The 19,482-nt window shown below is 40.2% G+C and overlaps 1 protein-coding gene across 5 annotated transcripts in view; it reads right to left on the bottom strand.

The window, feature by feature from the left end:
• tbc1d22a (TBC1 domain family, member 22a) overlaps positions 1-19,482 on the bottom strand; it is a 46,518-nt gene that overhangs the window by 26,409 nt on the left and 627 nt on the right. Inside the window, exons 2-10 of one of the 5 annotated variants that reach the window (XM_065951371.1) lie at positions 19,421-19,477; positions 17,390-17,573; positions 16,649-16,937; positions 14,123-14,305; positions 9,835-9,905; positions 6,638-6,766; positions 5,065-5,127; positions 4,524-4,589; positions 2,564-2,678 (exon numbers count right to left, since the gene is read on the bottom strand). In XM_065951371.1, the coding sequence (XP_065807443.1) occupies positions 2,564-2,678; positions 4,524-4,589; positions 5,065-5,127; positions 6,638-6,766; positions 9,835-9,905; positions 14,123-14,305; positions 16,649-16,937; positions 17,390-17,573; positions 19,421-19,477 (1,157 nt within the window). The remainder of the gene's footprint in view (positions 1-2,563; positions 2,679-4,523; positions 4,590-5,064; positions 5,128-6,637; positions 6,767-9,834; positions 9,906-14,122; positions 14,306-16,648; positions 16,938-17,389; positions 17,574-19,420; positions 19,478-19,482) is intronic. The other 4 variants (XM_065951372.1, XM_065951375.1, XM_065951373.1 and 1 more) reach the window with 4 other exon arrangements.

Below are 19,482 nucleotides of genomic sequence, written 5' to 3'. Positions count from 1 at the left end.
AAGGACAAATTATTCGAAAATACGACCTACAACCCATTCTAAAATATTTAAAAACACGTATTAAATAAAAAGAGAGTTCAGGTTTATTGAACTGCTTGTATTTGATTTTTGGAAGTATATCAATGTGTGTATGTAGTAGGGAAATGTAGTTATATACTAAAAAGAAAATTTGTTTGTTTTCTTTTCTTTCTTTTTTTTTGGGGGGGGGGGCTCCAAGCCTTGAGATCTGTGATGCCTGTCACCACTCATCATCATATGACCTATGTTATAAAGAGGCATAATAAAAAAAGGATTTCGTTATGCTCTTATTTTGGACTTTTGACTGTCTTAAGCTAAGGGTACTTAACTTCCTGTTTGAAAATAAGCACATTTGAAGTGTTTGTTGTTATAAGGCTTAAAAACACCAATTAGTCAATTACTAAAAAAAACTATCCCGGTGAAGTTCTACATGTCAGAAAACTGATATCAGAAATTTAGAACAAAAATGTCACTCCTTGAGTCAGAGTACCGGTATTTGAAAATTTGGTTAAGTAGATTGTAAAAAGGAATTTAAAGAAACACACGAAACACTTGATTGCTGGATTTGTCATAAAATTGAGCAGTACAATGTAGCAAGTATATAGCGATAGACCATTCATCTCTTAGTGGATAGGAAGAGGAAGGCCTGACTGGGCAATGTTGCACCTTGACAGCTGGTCCATTTTCACTTAAAATTTTGTTTTGCCCATTTCTTAGTCTGTCATTCTCCATGACATATCCCTTTTCCTTTGAATCCGCTAAGAAATACTCTGTCTAACATCTATATCTGTCGTATAGCAGTGGATCTCTTCCATGCCTAGTTGTCAAACACTTAACTCTGAATTTTGTTACACACACAATTTGATTCCCTTTCTGTTTCAATAGCTCGCTCCCTCGTTCTCATCTTCCTTCAGAGTGGATCCATACTTAAGACACTGGCATGCAGATTACGTTATGGATCCATTCAAAGATCAATAGTCTCACCAAATTAAAGGAGGACTGGCTAGATCTTTGGCCAGTCGTGGCCCATTTTTCCCTTGATTAGATCACTTCTATTGTCTGCTAATGGGAGAGGGAAAACACTTTGGGAGATAGGGAGAAAACAAAAGTGTAGCAATGCCTAACAGTTAGAGAACAAGACGGACAGACTCACTAAATCAATTCCTCCTTTGACACAAGCTAGGGCTGCTAGATTGCTTAACGGGCCAGGTGGATACAAAAACAACTTTACTGGCATTGTTCCTTCAACAGCATCAAAAGACCTTTTCGATAGGAACTTTTCAATTGGAACTTTTCAATTTGGATTAACACTCAGGTGTTAATGAAAGTTGTGACAGAAAGAAAAGGGGGAAGTAAGGAAAATGCTGAGAAGTCGGAGTGGTAAATACGTTGCGCCATGACTCCACGTTGCATAATGAATAAGTAAATGGAGCGCATGGCAGCTGAACAAGCCCTGCAATGCTAGACCAAGGTTGTTAGGTTGTTCTGTACAACAGTACCTGTGTATGTGTCTTTTTTTCTTTTTGAACAAGGCCGTAAACATGTATTTCTGCTGTAAAAATAGCAATTTTTGAATGGGTGTGTATGTGACTTCTGGAGCTTCTGCAGCCGGCCTCAAGTGGACACTCGAGGAACTGCAGGTTTTTGAACTTTTGCAACGGCTTTATTTTTTAACACCGAAGGTCGCCACATTCAATGGATAACGGAGGAGGGTATCGTACCTTTTTGTTAATGTGTGGGATAACTATTACAAAAAACTTTCATATTCCTACTTCTTCTTTGGTAAAAATGTCTAGGTACCTATTTCCACCACTGCTACAAATTCAAATGTTCAAATGAATGGATTATTTCTTTGAGAGTAAAATAAACGTACAGTAGATCCGGCTATTTTAAAGATCCATCTTTTTCCTTTCTAGTTCCATATCATCCATGGTCATTTGACATGTCATCAGTGATGAAACACTATTGTTATCACACTTACAGATATCAGACCAGCCTGACATCTGTCTGAGAAAAACAGACACATCTGTTAAATAAAACATGAGCTCATAAATTTGTACGTTTCCAAGGCTACTGTACAGATCCTTTGGCCTTCAACTGATTTCAATTAGATGAGAGAAAACATGTTAGTTCGGTAAAAAGATAATAATGAAAGAGAAAATAGAAATGTACATTTCTTGACATGATCTGCCAGGTTCTAATCCAGCCTGGAATGTCCTTCCTATATTGTCAAATATGTATTTCAATCATATTACATCATCAATAAAACAGATGTAAGGCTGCTTTTGTTTATTTTTTCAGCTTCTTTGAACCTGTATTGTGATTCCAATAATGGTTAAAGAGTTCCCAGTGAATATCAAAAAGTATTTTTGCTTCAGATAGTGTTGGACCCAAGGTGTTAGGAGCTGTAAAGGTATGTACTGCTATAGAAGCACTTACAATACATGTGCATTTAAAAATGTTGACTGATCCTTGAATCAATATCACAAAGGAAACATTTAATTGTTTTAAGTGAAAAGGAGAAGGAGAGAGTGATGGCACTCACCGATGTACTCAAAGACGTAGACGACAAAGAATGGCGTGACCAGATCATTGATGCCTTGCACGTAGCCACTGGCTGGGTGGCGGATGGCCCAGATAAACAGGATGCGCTCAAAAATCTTTCAAAACACACACACAAACACACAGAAACATAGTGTGTAAACAGCAGTTTGCACACATAAAAAAAATGTATAAATTACACAGGTTACCCACAACTACACAGTCGATTAACAGTGATATGAAACAAAGAAGGAGAAAAGTAAGCCAACATTTAGAATGAAATAACTTTCAATCTTTGAATTAGTCAAAATGCCCTTTAAATGAAAGAATCATTAACTGACAATACATTTCCCTCAAAAAAGGATCTCTAACAAACATGCATGTTTAAAGTGACATAAGGCCTCATTATGTCATTAGAATTGGGGTTCAAATAAATCTTGATTAGAGGTGTGACTTCTAAACGTTTAAACGCTAAATGTTTAGAAAAACACTAAACGTTTGCTAAAATCACCAACCATTTAAATGTCAATTAGGTTGTTGTTGTTTGTTTAACGTGGTAACGTGCGCATGTCACTGCACAAAGCTCTCCGCAACAGCGGTGCATATCCAAGAGGGATGTACGGACAGTGGACCTCATCGTTCCCTCTGTCTCTCTCTCTGCTGATGTGATTCTGCACTTTTATCCCTCCACAGGAGTCGACAGGGAAGTTTAAAAAAAAAAAAAAAAAAAAAAACGGCTCGCCTGTCAGCACTCTGCGAGGTCTCTGTCGCCCGCTCTCACTCTTGTGCACGCAGTAATTTTATGAATGAATGAAAAAATTTAATAAAAACAGGTCGGAAACATAGCCCAAGTATCGTCTATGTGTGGGAACCACTGTGTTTATTTGACAAGCCGGCTGCCACTGCGATAAACTCCATCATGGATGGCTGTTAATGTTGTAAGCCTAAATGAATAAGGGGAGGTTTGAATAATCTTGTTTCTTTATCCTGGGGATCAAAGAGAGTTCCTCATAAACTTCCACAAACTCTCCCACACCTTGCTCTACCCACAGAGCTACAACACTTCCTTATTTGGGAGGGTATGTCATGTTTTCTGTCAATTATTTAATACACCTATTTTTCTTTATTTAAACTAAAAGAAATCACGGCCACAGAAATTGCATCGCTTGGAAAATGTTAGGCAGTCGAGTTTGAAAACGTCTAATTCTCTCCTGGTTTCAATCTCACACCTCCTTCCTCATCAAAGCCCCATCGAGCAAACAAGCTGTCGCAGTCAGACAAGTGAATATGTATACAAGGTGACGCAACATAAAGTATAACTGTTAAACTTCAATACTCTATTTTAGGTGCATTGACGTCTGTTCCATAGCTAAATACATGGGGGCAAGCTAATGGAGTATTTCAATTTATGTTGGAAGCATTTATCAAGCATGCAAAAGAGGGAAACGTTGGTGATTTGGGATGAGATAGAGAAGAAGGGGGGAAAAAAGAGATGAGGAGAAATACAGCGGCCGTACACAGAAGCAATACATACAGACTTCAGATAGGAGGCACCCTTCTACATTTTGAATTGTGTGTGTGTAGGTGTGTGTTGACTTGTGTGTATTGCACTGCAGAGTATTCTTTTTTCATGTTCATACACGCACACATGATGTTATATTTTCTCAGGAGTGTACATGTGTGTTATTGCCTTCACCTATTGGTCAGAGGCTCCAGGGCTCAAACCTGAACCTAATTATGGAACTTTTCTGACTGGGTTGAAAAATAAATGAACAACATCAGAAGCCATCTTTTTCCCTCCCCATGGATGGATGTTTAAAACATACAGTTTACACACGCTTTCAAACAGCACTTACCTTTTTCAGCTAATTTTATGATTTCTCATTTTACTTGCATCTAGACCCAAATAGTGTGCATGTGTGTGCGTGTGCGTGTGCAAAGGGGGGGGGGGGGGGTTGTCTCACCTCTTGGACAGAAGCTTGTTGAAAGAGAGGAATAAGGGGATTAGTTCTCGGTATGTCAATGTGAATCTGCAGAGAGAGAAAGAGGGAGAAAAAAGACAAACACTGAAGCAACGGGCAGGTTAGCACAGATCTGGCAAATACAGACAGTAATGAAGGCTGAGAAGAGCAACAGTTAGTGGATTGGTGTCCTTGATTGAAGGCAGACAGGGGTTACTCTTTCTGAAATAAGATAGTAGGTGTGGTCCCGTCTTTACCAGTTAAGACTGAGTTGTAGCTCTCTTTGCTTGAAAGTACAGACAGTATATTTGAGTGGGACCACACTTACAACATTTCAGATTGTCTACCCCACAGATGAACAAATGACAGGCAGGCAGATTGGTCAGAAGGGAGTCAGACGGATGCACGACGGCAGCTGGAGCAAAAGCCAGCTAAAGTGGTTCAGACGGGACTGGCAGACTGTCTTTAGAGCGTGTGTGGCTTGTGACGGACAGTACTTGGGATGGAACTGTATTCACAGTACTGTCTGCTCTGTCCACCTTACCTCTGTCACCTTTGGCTGCAGCACCAAACACTCAGGACTCATCCTAGGAATGTCTATGTGGATCTGACAGCAACACGGGAGAAAAATGTGTTAAACGCATACATACTAACCCACACACACAATCACATCTCACACACACACACACACTAAAACAAGAGTACCAATGTAGATGTCCCCTTCATGAACTTGTTCTCAATGTTCTTCATTAAATCTCTTTTGGCCAGATATGTCAGCTAGTAAACAGAAGCCTCAGGTGGAAAAGGAACATGTCAGTGAGAACAGCCACAATAATTCCCTCTATACCCTGCACTTTGTAGGCGCATTTAGTCCATTGTTTTAATTTGCTGAATGTTGTGTTTCGAGTTCCTACTATCCCAAATGAAACAGCAGGTATCTACTGCTAGCGTGCCGCTGCTTCTCAACCTAACACCATCATGATCTGCTTCTCTTGTAAATGTACATGTGTTTTATTTCTGAAGTTGTTCTGCCCTCTGGTGGCCGCAAATGGTTTCATGAAGATTTTACAGTAGAATTATATCACAACTCCAGCTCCTGTTTTAACCAATAAACTACCAGGACGTTCATTTTATCTTCTGATAGCTTAAAATAGAGCAAAGCTAGATTCTGTTTACAGACGTTCAATCTGTGTGTGTGTTTAGAAAGGCAGCAGTATTTCAAAAAGCTTGCCGTGCAAGCTGGGTCTCCTACAAAAGCTACATCCATATGTAAATGTTTACGCACACAAGCTGTTTAGGCAAGTTACCAACAGCAGTCACAGAGATATGAAAGAGACTGATGGACAGATAGGAGAAGAGACACAAACGGTGGAGAAAGACGGAGTGTGTAGACGGTCTCAAGATGAACACACATGAACAAAGACCAATACAAAGACAAAACATGAGAATGATATGAACATGTGCTGCCATGTCATCAAAATAACACCAGCTCTTTTGCACAGTGAAGAATAGTTTATATGAGAAGTTCTCTCCTTTCATATTAAAGGTAACTTTTGGGGGAGATAACAGACAGAAACACAGACCAAAAGACAGACTGGGGTACATGACTGGTTTGAGTTATCCTGACTGCCAGGCCAAATCCTGTAAAAAAAAACATGTTATTCGAAGCAAACATACACAAACATGCATAGAAAGCCATGTGTCCTGACTTTGATGGGTGGAAAAAAAAAAAGGTCAATGGTAAATGGACTTTTACTTTGTATCGTGCTTTGCCAGCCATCTATCTACTCAAAGCACTTTTTACACCGCAGGTCACACGTACCTATTCACACGGTGATGGCAAGAGGTTGCTATGTAAAGTGGCCATCAGTGTTTACTAACCGCAGTCATTCTCATTCACACGCTGCTGACGCGTCAGTGGGAGCAGTTTGGGGTTCAGTGTCTTGCCCGAGGACACTTTGACGCGTGACTGTGAGAGCTGTGGGACCGACTCTACCACTGAGCCCCAAAAAACAACAATCACTTCTGTTCGGGACATTAAGCCTTGTTTTGCATCTGTCTATGTTCCAAGTTATGTGAAATTTCAGCATGGCTTTGTGTGTCTCGCGGGGGTTTACCTGTCTGTATGTGTCCTGATGGTGCTCGTCATTGCGCGAGTCATAGTATTGCTGGATGAAGCCAAAATATTCTTGTCTCTTCCTCTGTAGGACACTTTCTCTTCTTTCTGCGTTAGCTGGTAGGTAACCCTAAGACAAAGTGAGAGACAAAAGGAAAAGGACACAAGAAATTAGGAATCGATTTTCAGCATCATTTTATCTGTTTATCTACAGAGAGCTGCTTCTCGTCTTGAAGGCCATACAAACTTCTTCCCCATTTGTTTTGTTTCAGATCATTCTTCTAACAAACTGGAATATATTTGTTTAATGAACACTTGGGCAATCCATGAATAGTTCAGATTAATTATCTTATTGAGCTGAGCACAGCCAAGCAACTTTGGACATTCGACCATTAACAGTTCAATTAATTAGAAACATGCAGAACAGGCTCTAAGCTAAATAAGATTTCCCCAAAGGAGCAAGACTGCCACCCTGTGGAGTTCAAAATTCTGATAGTTCTTCTGATCCTGATATTACATTTGAACCGCTGAGCTCATATGATAACCAGAATTCATCATCCCATGTGAATGCAGTGAATGGTTAGAATGTTCCATTACAGAATGCTTTGCAATCAAGGCCCTAGAGTTTGAGAAAAGAAATGAAAGGAAAACATTTAATCAGTTATACAGTAACAGTCTGCTCTGTAATCTGAAGGAGGAACTGATTCTGCCCTGTAAGCAGTTTGCGCAGCTGCTTTGCACTAAACTCCACTTCTGAGGAAACCATTATTTAATAGTCGCGTAGAGTAAGTTAAATGCAGAGTATGTGTTTTCCACAGACTTACAAACCAAAGATTTCAGTACAATGGCAACAGCTTCGAATGGGACTTCTAAGATCTTTGGATGTGTTCATGTAAGATGCACACACTTGAAAATGAACACATGTTTTTACCAACTGTATGCTGCCACCCTGAGCATGTGGTCTCCTTCATATGAGAAAAAAATATATATTGAAATGTTCTGTCAAGAAATGTAATTATGTGTTCTATTGCTAAGTAACAGCTTGATTGATACTTATCAAATTACCCTTTGGCCTAATCAATATTTCCACAGCCAGTTAGTTTTCTCCTCTCCCACCACTTTACATCCAACACAATCCAGCGGGCAATTGTGCTCAAACATAGATCCAGTAGGCCAAGGCTCAGTGGGGAGCTAACAGGAACGACAGTTAGGATCCACCGCACTGTCCTGGATGCTCGGTTACAAAAGGAAGGTGGAATCCACTGCGAAGGAGGCCAGGATTCGTTTCCACCTATGGCTCACACTTAACCCCATATCCTCACTATGACACCAACCAACTTTCCCTGTCTGGGCGCTTCAACTACTGGGATTGGAATTGGCTGGGCGGCATAGTTGAAAGAAGTGGAGGGGGAATCTTTGAGGTTTGCTCCCCGGGACTTTGCTGTAACTCCATTTCTCGAGCAAAATTAAACAAACAATAAGGCGAGCTGGCCTGGCAGACGGCTTTTGGTGCACACTGCTGGCGCAAGAGTGCCAGAAAATATGATGAAGAGAAATGCCCAATGAGGCAAGAATTGGCTCCATTCCTCTCAGCAAGGTTTCTTCTTTTGTCCGCCTACTTATTTTATTCAACGCTAATAGTGGTAGAGACAGTTATGGACATTTCTGGGATGTGGTGGTAAACACGGGCCATTTGGAGGAGCATTACCAAGCTCTGTCCTTCCTCAGTGGGGCAAACTCTTTCCTCATTTTTGTCAGAGAGCATGGCTCAAGCGTGACTGCTGGAGGGGAGGGAAAATCAAATAAGTTGGGTCTCACTGGCGAACAGCAGAAGGGCACCGGGGACACCATTGGAGTGTTTTTTTTTTTTATAAGGTACCACTGCAAAGTTTATTGAATACAGTGTGGGCTGTGGGCCGGAATGTGTGTATACGTGTGTGCGTGTGGGTGCCAGACAAAGGATATGTTTTGTCAAGCTTGATCCCTTCTATCCATTTCTCAGCCAAATCATACCTCAAACAGGACAGAGGATGCAGTCAAGTGTAATAGCAATTCAGAAGATATGAGTGCTGTCATCTCACAGCCCACAATTCACCTTAATCTCAACCAGGGATAATTCAGGCTGCATGAAACTCTGGAAACTAAAATTGAATAAAAAAACAATAATAGTGGGGCTGAGTAAACTTTAGATATGGATATTGTGTTTCTACACAGTCAAAAAGTTGTATATGTTAACCAGTATCATCAAAAAACATCCAGAACTTTTTGCAATGTCCATAGATTTGACTTCTTATGAGAGCATGATGACTCTATGCAACACACCTGTCTATATTACAAATCTACGCACATCTTCTCTGATATATCACTTAAGCTGACTGCCTGTTTGTAAGTGTGTTTTTCATCATCAGTCATTTAAACAACTAATGTTCTGATATTGTCACTCATGCTAGACATGGCTAAAAAAATGTTGATTCTAGTGATTCCGACCACATTTCGAGATCTAACCAACACAGCAGCCAAAATCTATGCATCTGTCAGACTACCAACAATCAAACTAATACGGACTGCTACCCTGTTGACCCCAAGACTGGCGGGGGGGGGGGGGGCAAAGAATCAAACCTCTACCCTACACTGAAGCCAATGCTCTGCAACTTCATACAACAGTTTGAGCCCTTACTTCAATAGAGCATCAAAACCAACACCAAATACTAAACACAGCCAAACACACACACACACACTCTTAATGACATCTTTTCTGCGCCACATTAGCTACTGTGCAGTAATTAATGGGAGAGTCACGCCGTTCAAAGAGACAGTCTTCTCTCTACAGACTAAAAGCTGTACAATGGCTTAATGAGTAAACAAACTGCGTGTCTCATGAATACATTATTTTTGCCTTGCCATTCATTTTACCAACTGAACTTTGAAATCACACAAACAAAAGCAGAGTGTTGTCTTAAAGGAGGGGGTTGGGCAAGATAACTTGACAACAAGTTTGTGTGCGTGTGTGCCTTGCATCATCGTGCAGTATGATCATTCCATCATATGTTACTTTGCTGAATCTGTTTTCACTTAAAGGTCGACGTGTAAGATAATCTTTTGTTGTTTGAGTGTGTTTGTATGGGAATGTTTCGGCGACTGTTTAACAGAACCCAGTGCAGTATGTGTGCTGCGGTGTTTGATATACAGGGAACTTACTGAAAGCAGCTTCCACGTAATCGGTCGGACCTGTCTTGGGATTCCCGACCAGCTGAGTTTCCGTAGCTCCTCTGAAAAACAACAACACAAGAGGGTCCAATTTGAGATTCACCAAGGAAACATTTTGCAGAAACTTCAATAAGTCCTTACAGAGTATTTGCAGTTTTTACCAAATGCTAAATGGTAAATGTTCCTATACTTCCTATACACTGCATGTCACATTCTGAAATAAAATGCGTCCCGGTGGCTTTATGCTTACGATACAGCCACCAGTTTCCCAGCTCCAACTCCTCAGAGATCCATTTTAAGCACAAAAAAAAAAAAAAAAAATTTCCCAGAGTGAGCAGACATACAGGATGACATGATCATCGTTGACTTACAGGCTAGATTGCGGATGTCATTTCATTAACGTGATGCTTGCTCACCTCTCAGAAAACATATTTGACTCTCCAGGGCTCATATTGTGCATTTGGAATGAGACAGGCATTCCCTATATCAACTGAAATAAATTAGGCATTTTATGACGTTTTCAAAATCAAATCTGTGGTCAATGCTCAGCAGGTACTTCTTACAATGTGGCCAAAAAACATTTCTGAGATTGTGGTAACAAGGGACAAGCTGTCCCCTTCAGATTCAGAGAATACAGTTAACACCAACAAACCATTTTAAACTCAAAGCACTTTTACACCAGATGTCACAGCTACCCATTCAGACATTTACACACTGATGGCAGAGGCTGCTATGTAAGGTGACCATCAGAAGTATCTAATCCCATTCGTACACATTCATACACCGCTGACAAAGCAGCGGGAGCAACTCAGGGTTAAGTGTCTTAACCAAGGACACATCGGATATTTGGCTGCAGGAGCTGGGGATCAAACCCCCGACAGTTGAGGGGCGACTGACTATACCAACTGAGCCACTTTTAACTTGTATTTTCACTTTACTTATCAAACGGTATTGCTCTATAATGCACCCAAAGATGCACTTTTGCATCACGCACTAAAACGCTGATCTGTTAAAGTGTGAACGTCCATTTACTGATACTAAACATCCAAGTGCATGTTTTCCAGTTTTCCTCACACAGCTTGTCATTCCAGTGACCCTCTGGATCTATCAAACACTAAAGGCTCCTCTCAGCTGAGCACAATCGCCTCTCTCTGCTCACTCTCACACAGCCAGCAGGTGCCGGTTGAGACAGACAGACGTCTAGCCTATTTATTCTCATCCTCATATTGATTTGAATCAGAGGAGAATGCTTCTTAATTTAATTCCCTTCAGCAATAGAAAAGCAGAGACGGACTGAAGACGCATCTGGTGGAATTAAGGAGTTAGGTTCTTGCTACAAACCACCATGCAGTATTAGCAGTTAAGTTAGGGAACAACATTAACACTGAGTATGCAAGAGAGTGTGCATACATGTGATGAAAGGTAAATGTGAAAGTTTGTGCTTGCACTTCCTTCATTTCTGCCTGTCTACCTGCCCCGTCACTCACTCTACCTGCCTGTGTGCTTGCTTCTGCATGAAGGCGGAGAAGAATAAAAGACAGGGAGAAGCAAAGATGTGCTGTCAGTCAGTGCTGGCTGAGCAGGGAGCTGATGAGAGCACGAGGAAAGACGCTTGACGGACCGTAGCCATGCACTATTCAGTCATCATTCAAACGGAGCGCGACCACTGGGGCAAAACACCACAAGGATCTTGGCAACACACGCACACAAACTTACCAAATCTGAGGTTTTTATTTATTTATTTATTTAGCAACAGGAGCTGCCTCGGCAATTCCAAAAACAAGACCGCACCACATTGGTTTTCACATTACCCTACATGGCACAATAATCAAAAATCTTATCTTTTACCTTAAATATGACAATGATAGTATCTATGCTTAAACTGAAATGCTGAATTTTGAAATGAAAAGTCATAAAAATATCATATGTATTCAAATATTACAATGTGTGCCAGTACTGTCTTTGAAATAATTGATGTAACAACCATTAAAGGAAGAATGTCTGACTTTTTGATCCAGTAGATGTCGCCCTTGAACACCAGCATGAAACCAAAACAAACCGCTGTTTGGCGACACCTCCGCTATTCTGAAGCACACTTCGGTTAACTCAGCCTCATATTGCACATAAATTGACACAGAATGACAGTGATCTAAAGACGCTTACGTGACATCCAAATAAGCAATGAGTAGGATTTGTTATTCTTCTTTTCTCTAGTCCTTGACTAAAATAGCTTTATACACAAGGCCGTTCCTTCCACGTAAACATGATGTAAACACAGCTTCGACAACAAATACAGCTGGTGGGACTCATGCTTCTCACTCATTGACAATCATGACTCAGAGAGACATTTACAAATGATAATATAACCCTTTGAAAGGTAGATCAACACAATCCCTAATTCCTTTGTTACAAGCATTGGCCCAGTGTCATCTGAGGCTCTTTGGTTACTAAGGTCAGAGTAATAATACAATCAGGATACACAAAATGCAAATGTATCGAAATGCTCCCTTCCTATACACCTCGACTCCTATGAGAACCCTTAAAAGTTGAACTCATCTAAAAAGGACAACGTGATGGCAACAGGGAGCAGGTGGCTCATAAACTAATGGGACTTGTAAAAAAATACTCCCCCCTGGATTATACTTGCTCAGGAAGGCCCAGATGGCAGGGATGGGACATGTAGCATAGACAAGAGTACCGGCATGAGAATAAGTGTGCGGAAGTGTGTGTAGTCACACAGACCTGAATACAGTCAGCTTTCTAATGCTTCCCATTACCCAATTCATATGAAGAACGTTCAGGAGTATCTGACCAGGTTACATCAAATCACACAATCTCTCTCTCCCTCACACACACACATACTCACACACCATTTCCAAAGCATATTGAACGGTAAGAATTGGTTTCCAATGTCGGTGACAAGTAATAACTTTCACAAAAGATATCTGTGGTATATTATTTTCATTTTTTTTTTTAAAGACAACGAACAAACCACTCCACTACAGAATGATATCACTGTGGATTTTTCCTTTCTTCATTTGAAAAGTATTACTAATTGTCCACTAGTAGCTATGGGAAGTAGTAGGAGTGATGTGTTAACTGTGTAATTCTCTTTGTGAAAACAAATATATCAGTATTACAAATAAAGAAATATTCATACTCCAGAACAGTGAACTTTGCAGGATAAGATCCCCATCTGCCCAATCCTCAATGTTCCATCTTGTCTTATCTTATCTACCCCCCTGCCTTCCAATATCAGCCTCATCACCCCCTACACAAAGCTTTTAGTTAATTATGTCCCATGAATGAAGTCCATCTTTCATGCTGCCAACAGCATGGAGCGTGGCTCGCCCAATTTGGGGTATCTAATCATGGAACAGAGACTTAACTAAATTTAGACAGCGGGGTTGAGATGTCAGGCCCTAATGGGGGATGACATCTCAAGACACTGCTGATATACAGTATACCCTCTGCCCGAGCTTACAGCAAGCAATGCTGGCTTGACAACTTGAGAGCCAGTTTGTTTTCAACAGTTATAAAAGGGGTCACTTTCACCTCTAAAGGAAATCAATTTCTTATCCAAGTTGTTACTAGTTCTGCGTTAACACTGAATCAGTCCTCAATGTCAGAACAGAAACAGCCAGCTCTGTTCAAATGTTGCACGTCATGGATTCAGAAAGACTTAAATACAGACTTGATCTGTTGTTGTCACATCACATTCTGTTAGTAGGAGAGGTTGCTGGCTGGATCATAATATTCAACTTGACTATTTAAACATGCTCAGCTCGTTAACTCACCCGATAACCACCTTTATGTAGTGAATCAACTTGACTAAAGTAAGTTTAGAGGACACAAAGTCAATTAAAGAGGGGGGGTCTGCAAGGATTTCATGGCCAGTGGGAACAAACCAAGTCTCTTGGGTTGGATAAACAATAAAGACCGGTCGTTTGGTCTGAACAAAGGCCTGTCATTTGCTTTGTTGTTGGTGATATTTTTCCCCTTGTAATCTACATGACCAGATGGCTGGATGACTTTCCAACTCACAGCATCGTTAAAAGTGCAGCACAGCTGGGAGACAGAGTGGTCGAGCTAAAAGTGAGAGGCACAAGTAAGGGATGGCCCAAGGGGGTAAAAAGGGAAAGTTTAACTGGGCAAAAAAGAAAAGAACACCTAACAGAAGCTGAGATAAATAGAGTGAGACAAAGAAACGGATAAACAACAAGACTCTGCAAAAGCACACATCCAGATAACTGAAAACTTTAGGATGAGTATCTCTTACCTAGATCTGTGTTGGGCCCAGCCAACAACTGTTTGAACTTATCCAGACGGGATGCTTCCCTCTCAGTCATGGCCGGCGTGCCAGATGTGTTCTGGTCTGCCATGCGAGCAACAAGTGGGATTACTGGCGGCCGGTGGGGCAGAGACCGTTGTCTGTGGAGGGCTGCATGCTCACCTGCTGCATCTGGTGGGAGTGCAAAGATTAGGGACAAATCAGAAGGATTCCATAAAATAACACTATCAATAGAAGGCTTTCAAATGATGCTGCACAGGATCTTGTGGATATTTTAAATCCCTAGGTTAAACAAATAAAAATGGAAAATACTTTAATCATGATAATGAGTACACACATGCGTACTATACTAAGCAGAGGATTTTTAAGTTTCATGTGGGTGGGGATTATATATTATATCATGAAAACAGAAACAAAAATTGCTGTACTGTTTTTTGGGCACAGCCCTATGTACTGTAGCATTAAGATGATACTTCAAAGATAAATGACCTCAACCATGAGTAGTAAGGTAAAGGTATTTCAACATCATCTTCTAACATTAGCTTCATGTTTACTAATGTAGTTAACAAATGCAAGCTGAAAATTGCACTTCCAGTTTTAGCGAGCTGCTATGTCTTACTTTAAAAGTCGAATCTATAAAACACACAAAAACAACTAGTATTAAACTGTAGGTAACTGTTTTTTTTAGAGCCACTTTCATATATGACCTCTTGACAATTGTAGGACATTTGGGTCTTCAAATTTTCAGGAAGTGTTTTATCACACATCCCACACTGTGAGGGGATTTTATTTTTGGAATGGAAATTGACAACTCAAAATTTTGTCATAATACAAATAAGCCATGTAATGGTAATTCAACTAAATATTAGGAGCTATAAGGAACATAAAGGAGGACTGTGATTTCCACTTGTCATTCCCGGTATCCCCTGCATCTGTAGTTACAAGTAAGTAAGTCAAAAAATGTTTGTACACAAGAAGAGGTTACCTCCTCTTCACCACCATCACAGATACAGAGGTTGTTCAGATGATTGTAAAAAATGTAAACGAGACATAAGGCTGGATTTAGTGTAAGGCTGGATTTATGTGGTTTATGTGTCAAGGCAAACGGCAAAATATGTTCATCCAGTCATGCAGACTTTTTCCTGCCAGCCCTTTAGTACATTATTTGCATAATGTCAGGTTGAGGCATTGTGTGAAAGCAAAAGGGAATAGTCTGGAATGATGACCTTTATTCACGTTGAGTGATATTGACAATGCTGACACTATCTTCTCTTCAAACATGGCCATTACTGACAATCACAACTAAAACAGCATTGCCACCTTCAACACACCTACACTCCAGGAACAGACAATGCTGACACCACCACATGACACCTAATGGCCCTCTCTACCCAAAAGTGGAACCAGTTGGGCATTGCGGGCTAGCACATCCACAGAGTTATTTAGTGGGCACATCTCATCACAGGTGTTTCATTAAGTTAGGCCAAAGACAGCTTGGAAAGGCTCAACAGCCTCAAGGGTTCAAGAGACACACCGCTCCTGTAATAACTGCCCACTATACCCATTTGTAGAACTTCTTTGAGCTATCATATACTTGTGGAAAAAGAAAGTAACAAAAAGCAACCATCTCTTGTGCCAGCATATCAAATGAAAAAGAACAGCATATAAATACACAAGAAGAGGAAACAGAAAGGTCAGAAGAGAGTTGTTAGAAGGAGGCCAGGGGAAGCCTTTGACAATGTTTAATGTGAATGCTTGAATGCATCTGGTGCAGGATAAACCAGGTAAACAACATTCTTTTTTACTGAACCTGAACACAGCGAGCGTAGTTCCACAGTTGTCTACCTGGGATTTCTTTTGAAATAAAAGTCAGGACTCTATAAAAACAAAGCAACAGATGCATTTCAATTGGAGTATTTCTCCATCTGTTTCATGTGTGTACAGAGCAGCCCGACTTATTGATGCTGATGAATAGCTGCTTTCATATAATAAAGACTTTGCCCATTTTATACAAGATTTGTATTCATTATTTCTTTATATAAGAGCAAGGAAGAACATACTGACGAAAAGAAAACGTAATGCAGCCGTTTAATTAAGTGCATGGAGATCGTAGCGATCTAGTGCATAGAGTCTATGCATTGACTCCAGTCACAGAATATAAACATAACTCCCCTCTACAACTCCAAATTATCATTACCATTCATAAGTCAAAGGCGTTTCATACCAAATTTGATGGATTCAATGAAGTACCCGTTCAAGTGCGGTCCTTAAAATTGTAGAACGTAACCTTTATTTACAATTTAATGGTAATCTGTTTCAACTGGAAACCTTGTTGGTGCTCAGGCCATGAAAACAACTTAACTAATGGTAAAACTTAAGGACAGGTGTAGGGCCAATGGTGAGGACTGCCATCAATTTAAGACAGCTCTCCATAGTGGCCCTATACACAGGTATGCTAAAAGTAAGGTGAGCCAGAACGTTTTTTTGGGACATTGAGAAATTGTGTTCACTGACCTTTAGGTGACCCTATTGGAGCTTCGCTGTGGGACTTCACCAGGCGGCTATCAGTGTAATGGCTGCTTTGGGAGGCAAATGACACCTCTGGACTTGTTACGTATCCTTCTCCCGACCTGTTCTCCTCATCTTCTTCCTCCTCCTCCTCATCCTCTCCCTCCTCCTCTTCCTCATCATCCTCCTCCTCCTCTTCTGCCACCTCTTCCTGAGTGTCCTCTTCTCTCTGTTCCAGCTCTGATGTGTCATCCAGCCTTTGCCTCTCCTGTTGCTTGCTGTGGTTCTCAATCACCTGCTCGGATGAAAAAAAAAAAAGAAAAAAAAAAAGAGATTGCTGTTAACTATAAACTAAATGAGACATGTAATGATGTGTATTTCTTTCTTCTGATAAATGCAAACCATATAGTTGAACATTGAAATTTTCCATGTTTCTACATTTATATGAAAAGACCATAATCAATAATGGGAAACATCCTTCTGTATTGACATATCTCAAAAGGAAAGCAGTGATTTAAACATTTTAAAAACCTTAGGACACATTTTATAACAACTTTTCATATTTACAATGTCAGGAAAAGATCATTTTCTACATAGAATTAAAAAAATTTGAAGAATGAGGGAGCTCTACATCCATGGGAATGCATTGCTTTTGGATGACATATTCAATCTTGTGTGAGGCCCCTATCATTTGAAAACTGACAAACTTGAATGTTTTGTTACAAGCCGCAGCATCTCGTCGTTCACCTTATTGGCTGTCTCCATGACCACCTCAATATTAAGGTTCTGTGCAGCCATGGCCAGCAACTCGTCATCATCGTCCCCAACATCCCACGCGTCACTCGTGATGCTCTCGAACTCCTGGAAGGTGGTAGCCTTCTTGGGCTTGTTTGGTGTAGCTGGAGGAAGCTTGTTTCCTGCTTTAATTAAGCTTCAGGACAAAGAAGAAGAAGACAGAAGATGAGGAAAGAAGATAAGAGTCAAGTAAAAGAAGAGAAATGATGGGGAGCAGGGGCAAGGGTGTAGTAGAGAGGAAAAGGTGAGTAAATAGATGCAAGTAATTACACAAAATGCGACAACAACATTTTTAGGTGTGTGTGAGTCATCTCTACAGACCTTTAATCTTAAGACCTGAATCAAAACCGCTCCTTTTTTAATCAAAACAACACGGAAAAAATCTGATGGGTGATCTAACACAGCTTTAGGTAAAAAGCTCATGTAAATGAGAGAGATTGCATGTGAATGCGGACAGGAAATGAGGGGAGAGAGTGTGGATGACATGCACAGAACAGTGTCTCCTGGCGACCAGCAACCAGTGCAGCGAGGACTATAACCTCTGTACATCGGTCGCCTGCTCTACCAAGTGCAAAACCCAATCAGTGTTTCCCCTAGGTTTACAGTGTTGGAGGGGGGCGGGGGGGACACGCCGACACAAACACTTGAAAGGAATCTTGGTGTTCATGCGTTACTTTTAATGACAGCTGTCCATTTCTATCGGAAAGAAATCCTTAAATGACTTCTTTCCCTGATTACGGATTCTATCCACTATCATATCTCTACAATAAATATAATGGTAGGGGAAACACTGCCAATTTTTTTTTTTTTTTTCTGTATTTCAGAAAAAAACAGATTGGGAGGACAATGGGATGGATACAGAATAAGGTGCTTTGATAAGGGAAACAATAACAAAGAAAGGGACTTGGCAACATTCGCTTTCTTCCATCATAAATCAGAGAAATTAAAATAGACTGAAAATTTGCAATGAAAACAAAAAAAATGAAATCAAAATCAACCCTATGTGGTCAAATATTATGCTTGGGCTCACTGCCCTCCTACATCTGTAACCTAATCACACGGAGAAGTGTTGATTCTTACGGTTTGCGTTTCACATGATCAGTTGTTGCTGTCTGTTCCATTTGCCCGCACAGAGCTGGGAAAAAAAGGGCTTTCGTCTACTCTGCTCCTTCTACATGGAACACGCTGCAAAAAGACTGTAAAAATAACTGAACTGATTTCTTTGAATGCTTTTAAATCCAGGCGGAGAGCACTTGAGACAACCTCCTTCACTTGTAACCGTTTTTTATCATTTTAATTGCTTTTTATAATTTTAATTGTTTTTTATAATTCTAATTGCTAATTTTTTTTTAATACTTTTAATTGCTAATTGTTTTTTTTATAATTTTAATTGCCAATTGTTTTTTTTTTTATAATTTTAATTGCTGTCTGTATGTTGTGAGTGTGACTGTGTAACTTTTGCTGCACTCTTGGCCAGGACTCCCTTGAAAAAGAGGTTTTAAATCTCAATGGGACTTTCCTGGATAAATAAAGGTTAAATAAAAAATATATAAAAATATATATTTATAAAACATGAAGAGATAACAGATTGTGAGAGTATTGTGTTGCAAATGTCAGATGGAAAAACAAACACTTCCAGGTTCCTGTTTGGGAGGAGGCTGAAGGTATTCTACTGACTCTCATTATGAATTAGGATGGAAGAAGGAAGATAAGCATTTCGCTATAAACACTAAGAGCAGTGCATGGTTAAATGTTACAGCACCAATGTTACTGTATGTCCATACATGTCCAAACAAATAAATAAATAAGCCTTTGTGCTGTGCTGAAGGAAAGTCAACTTCAAATAGTGTCACGCAGTTTGTTTGTTTTTTGCAACTGAAGTAAAAGCATAAAAAGTTCATTGCAAACTACACCAATTGTCCAAGTGTTCTCCACTAACATACGGTGGCATTTACCTTCGGAGAAAAGGTGCATTTTACTTACTTAGCATGAAGAAGCGGGTCGAAAGGTGGATGTTGTGCGCCATACACATGCTGAATGCTGAG

This window comes from Labrus bergylta, chromosome 23 (genome assembly GCF_963930695.1).
Source record: "Labrus bergylta chromosome 23, fLabBer1.1, whole genome shotgun sequence".
Classification (NCBI taxonomy): domain Eukaryota; kingdom Metazoa; phylum Chordata; class Actinopteri; order Labriformes; family Labridae; genus Labrus; species Labrus bergylta.
Note: the sequence above shows the minus strand (reverse complement) of the source record. Positions and strands in the feature narration are given on the sequence as shown.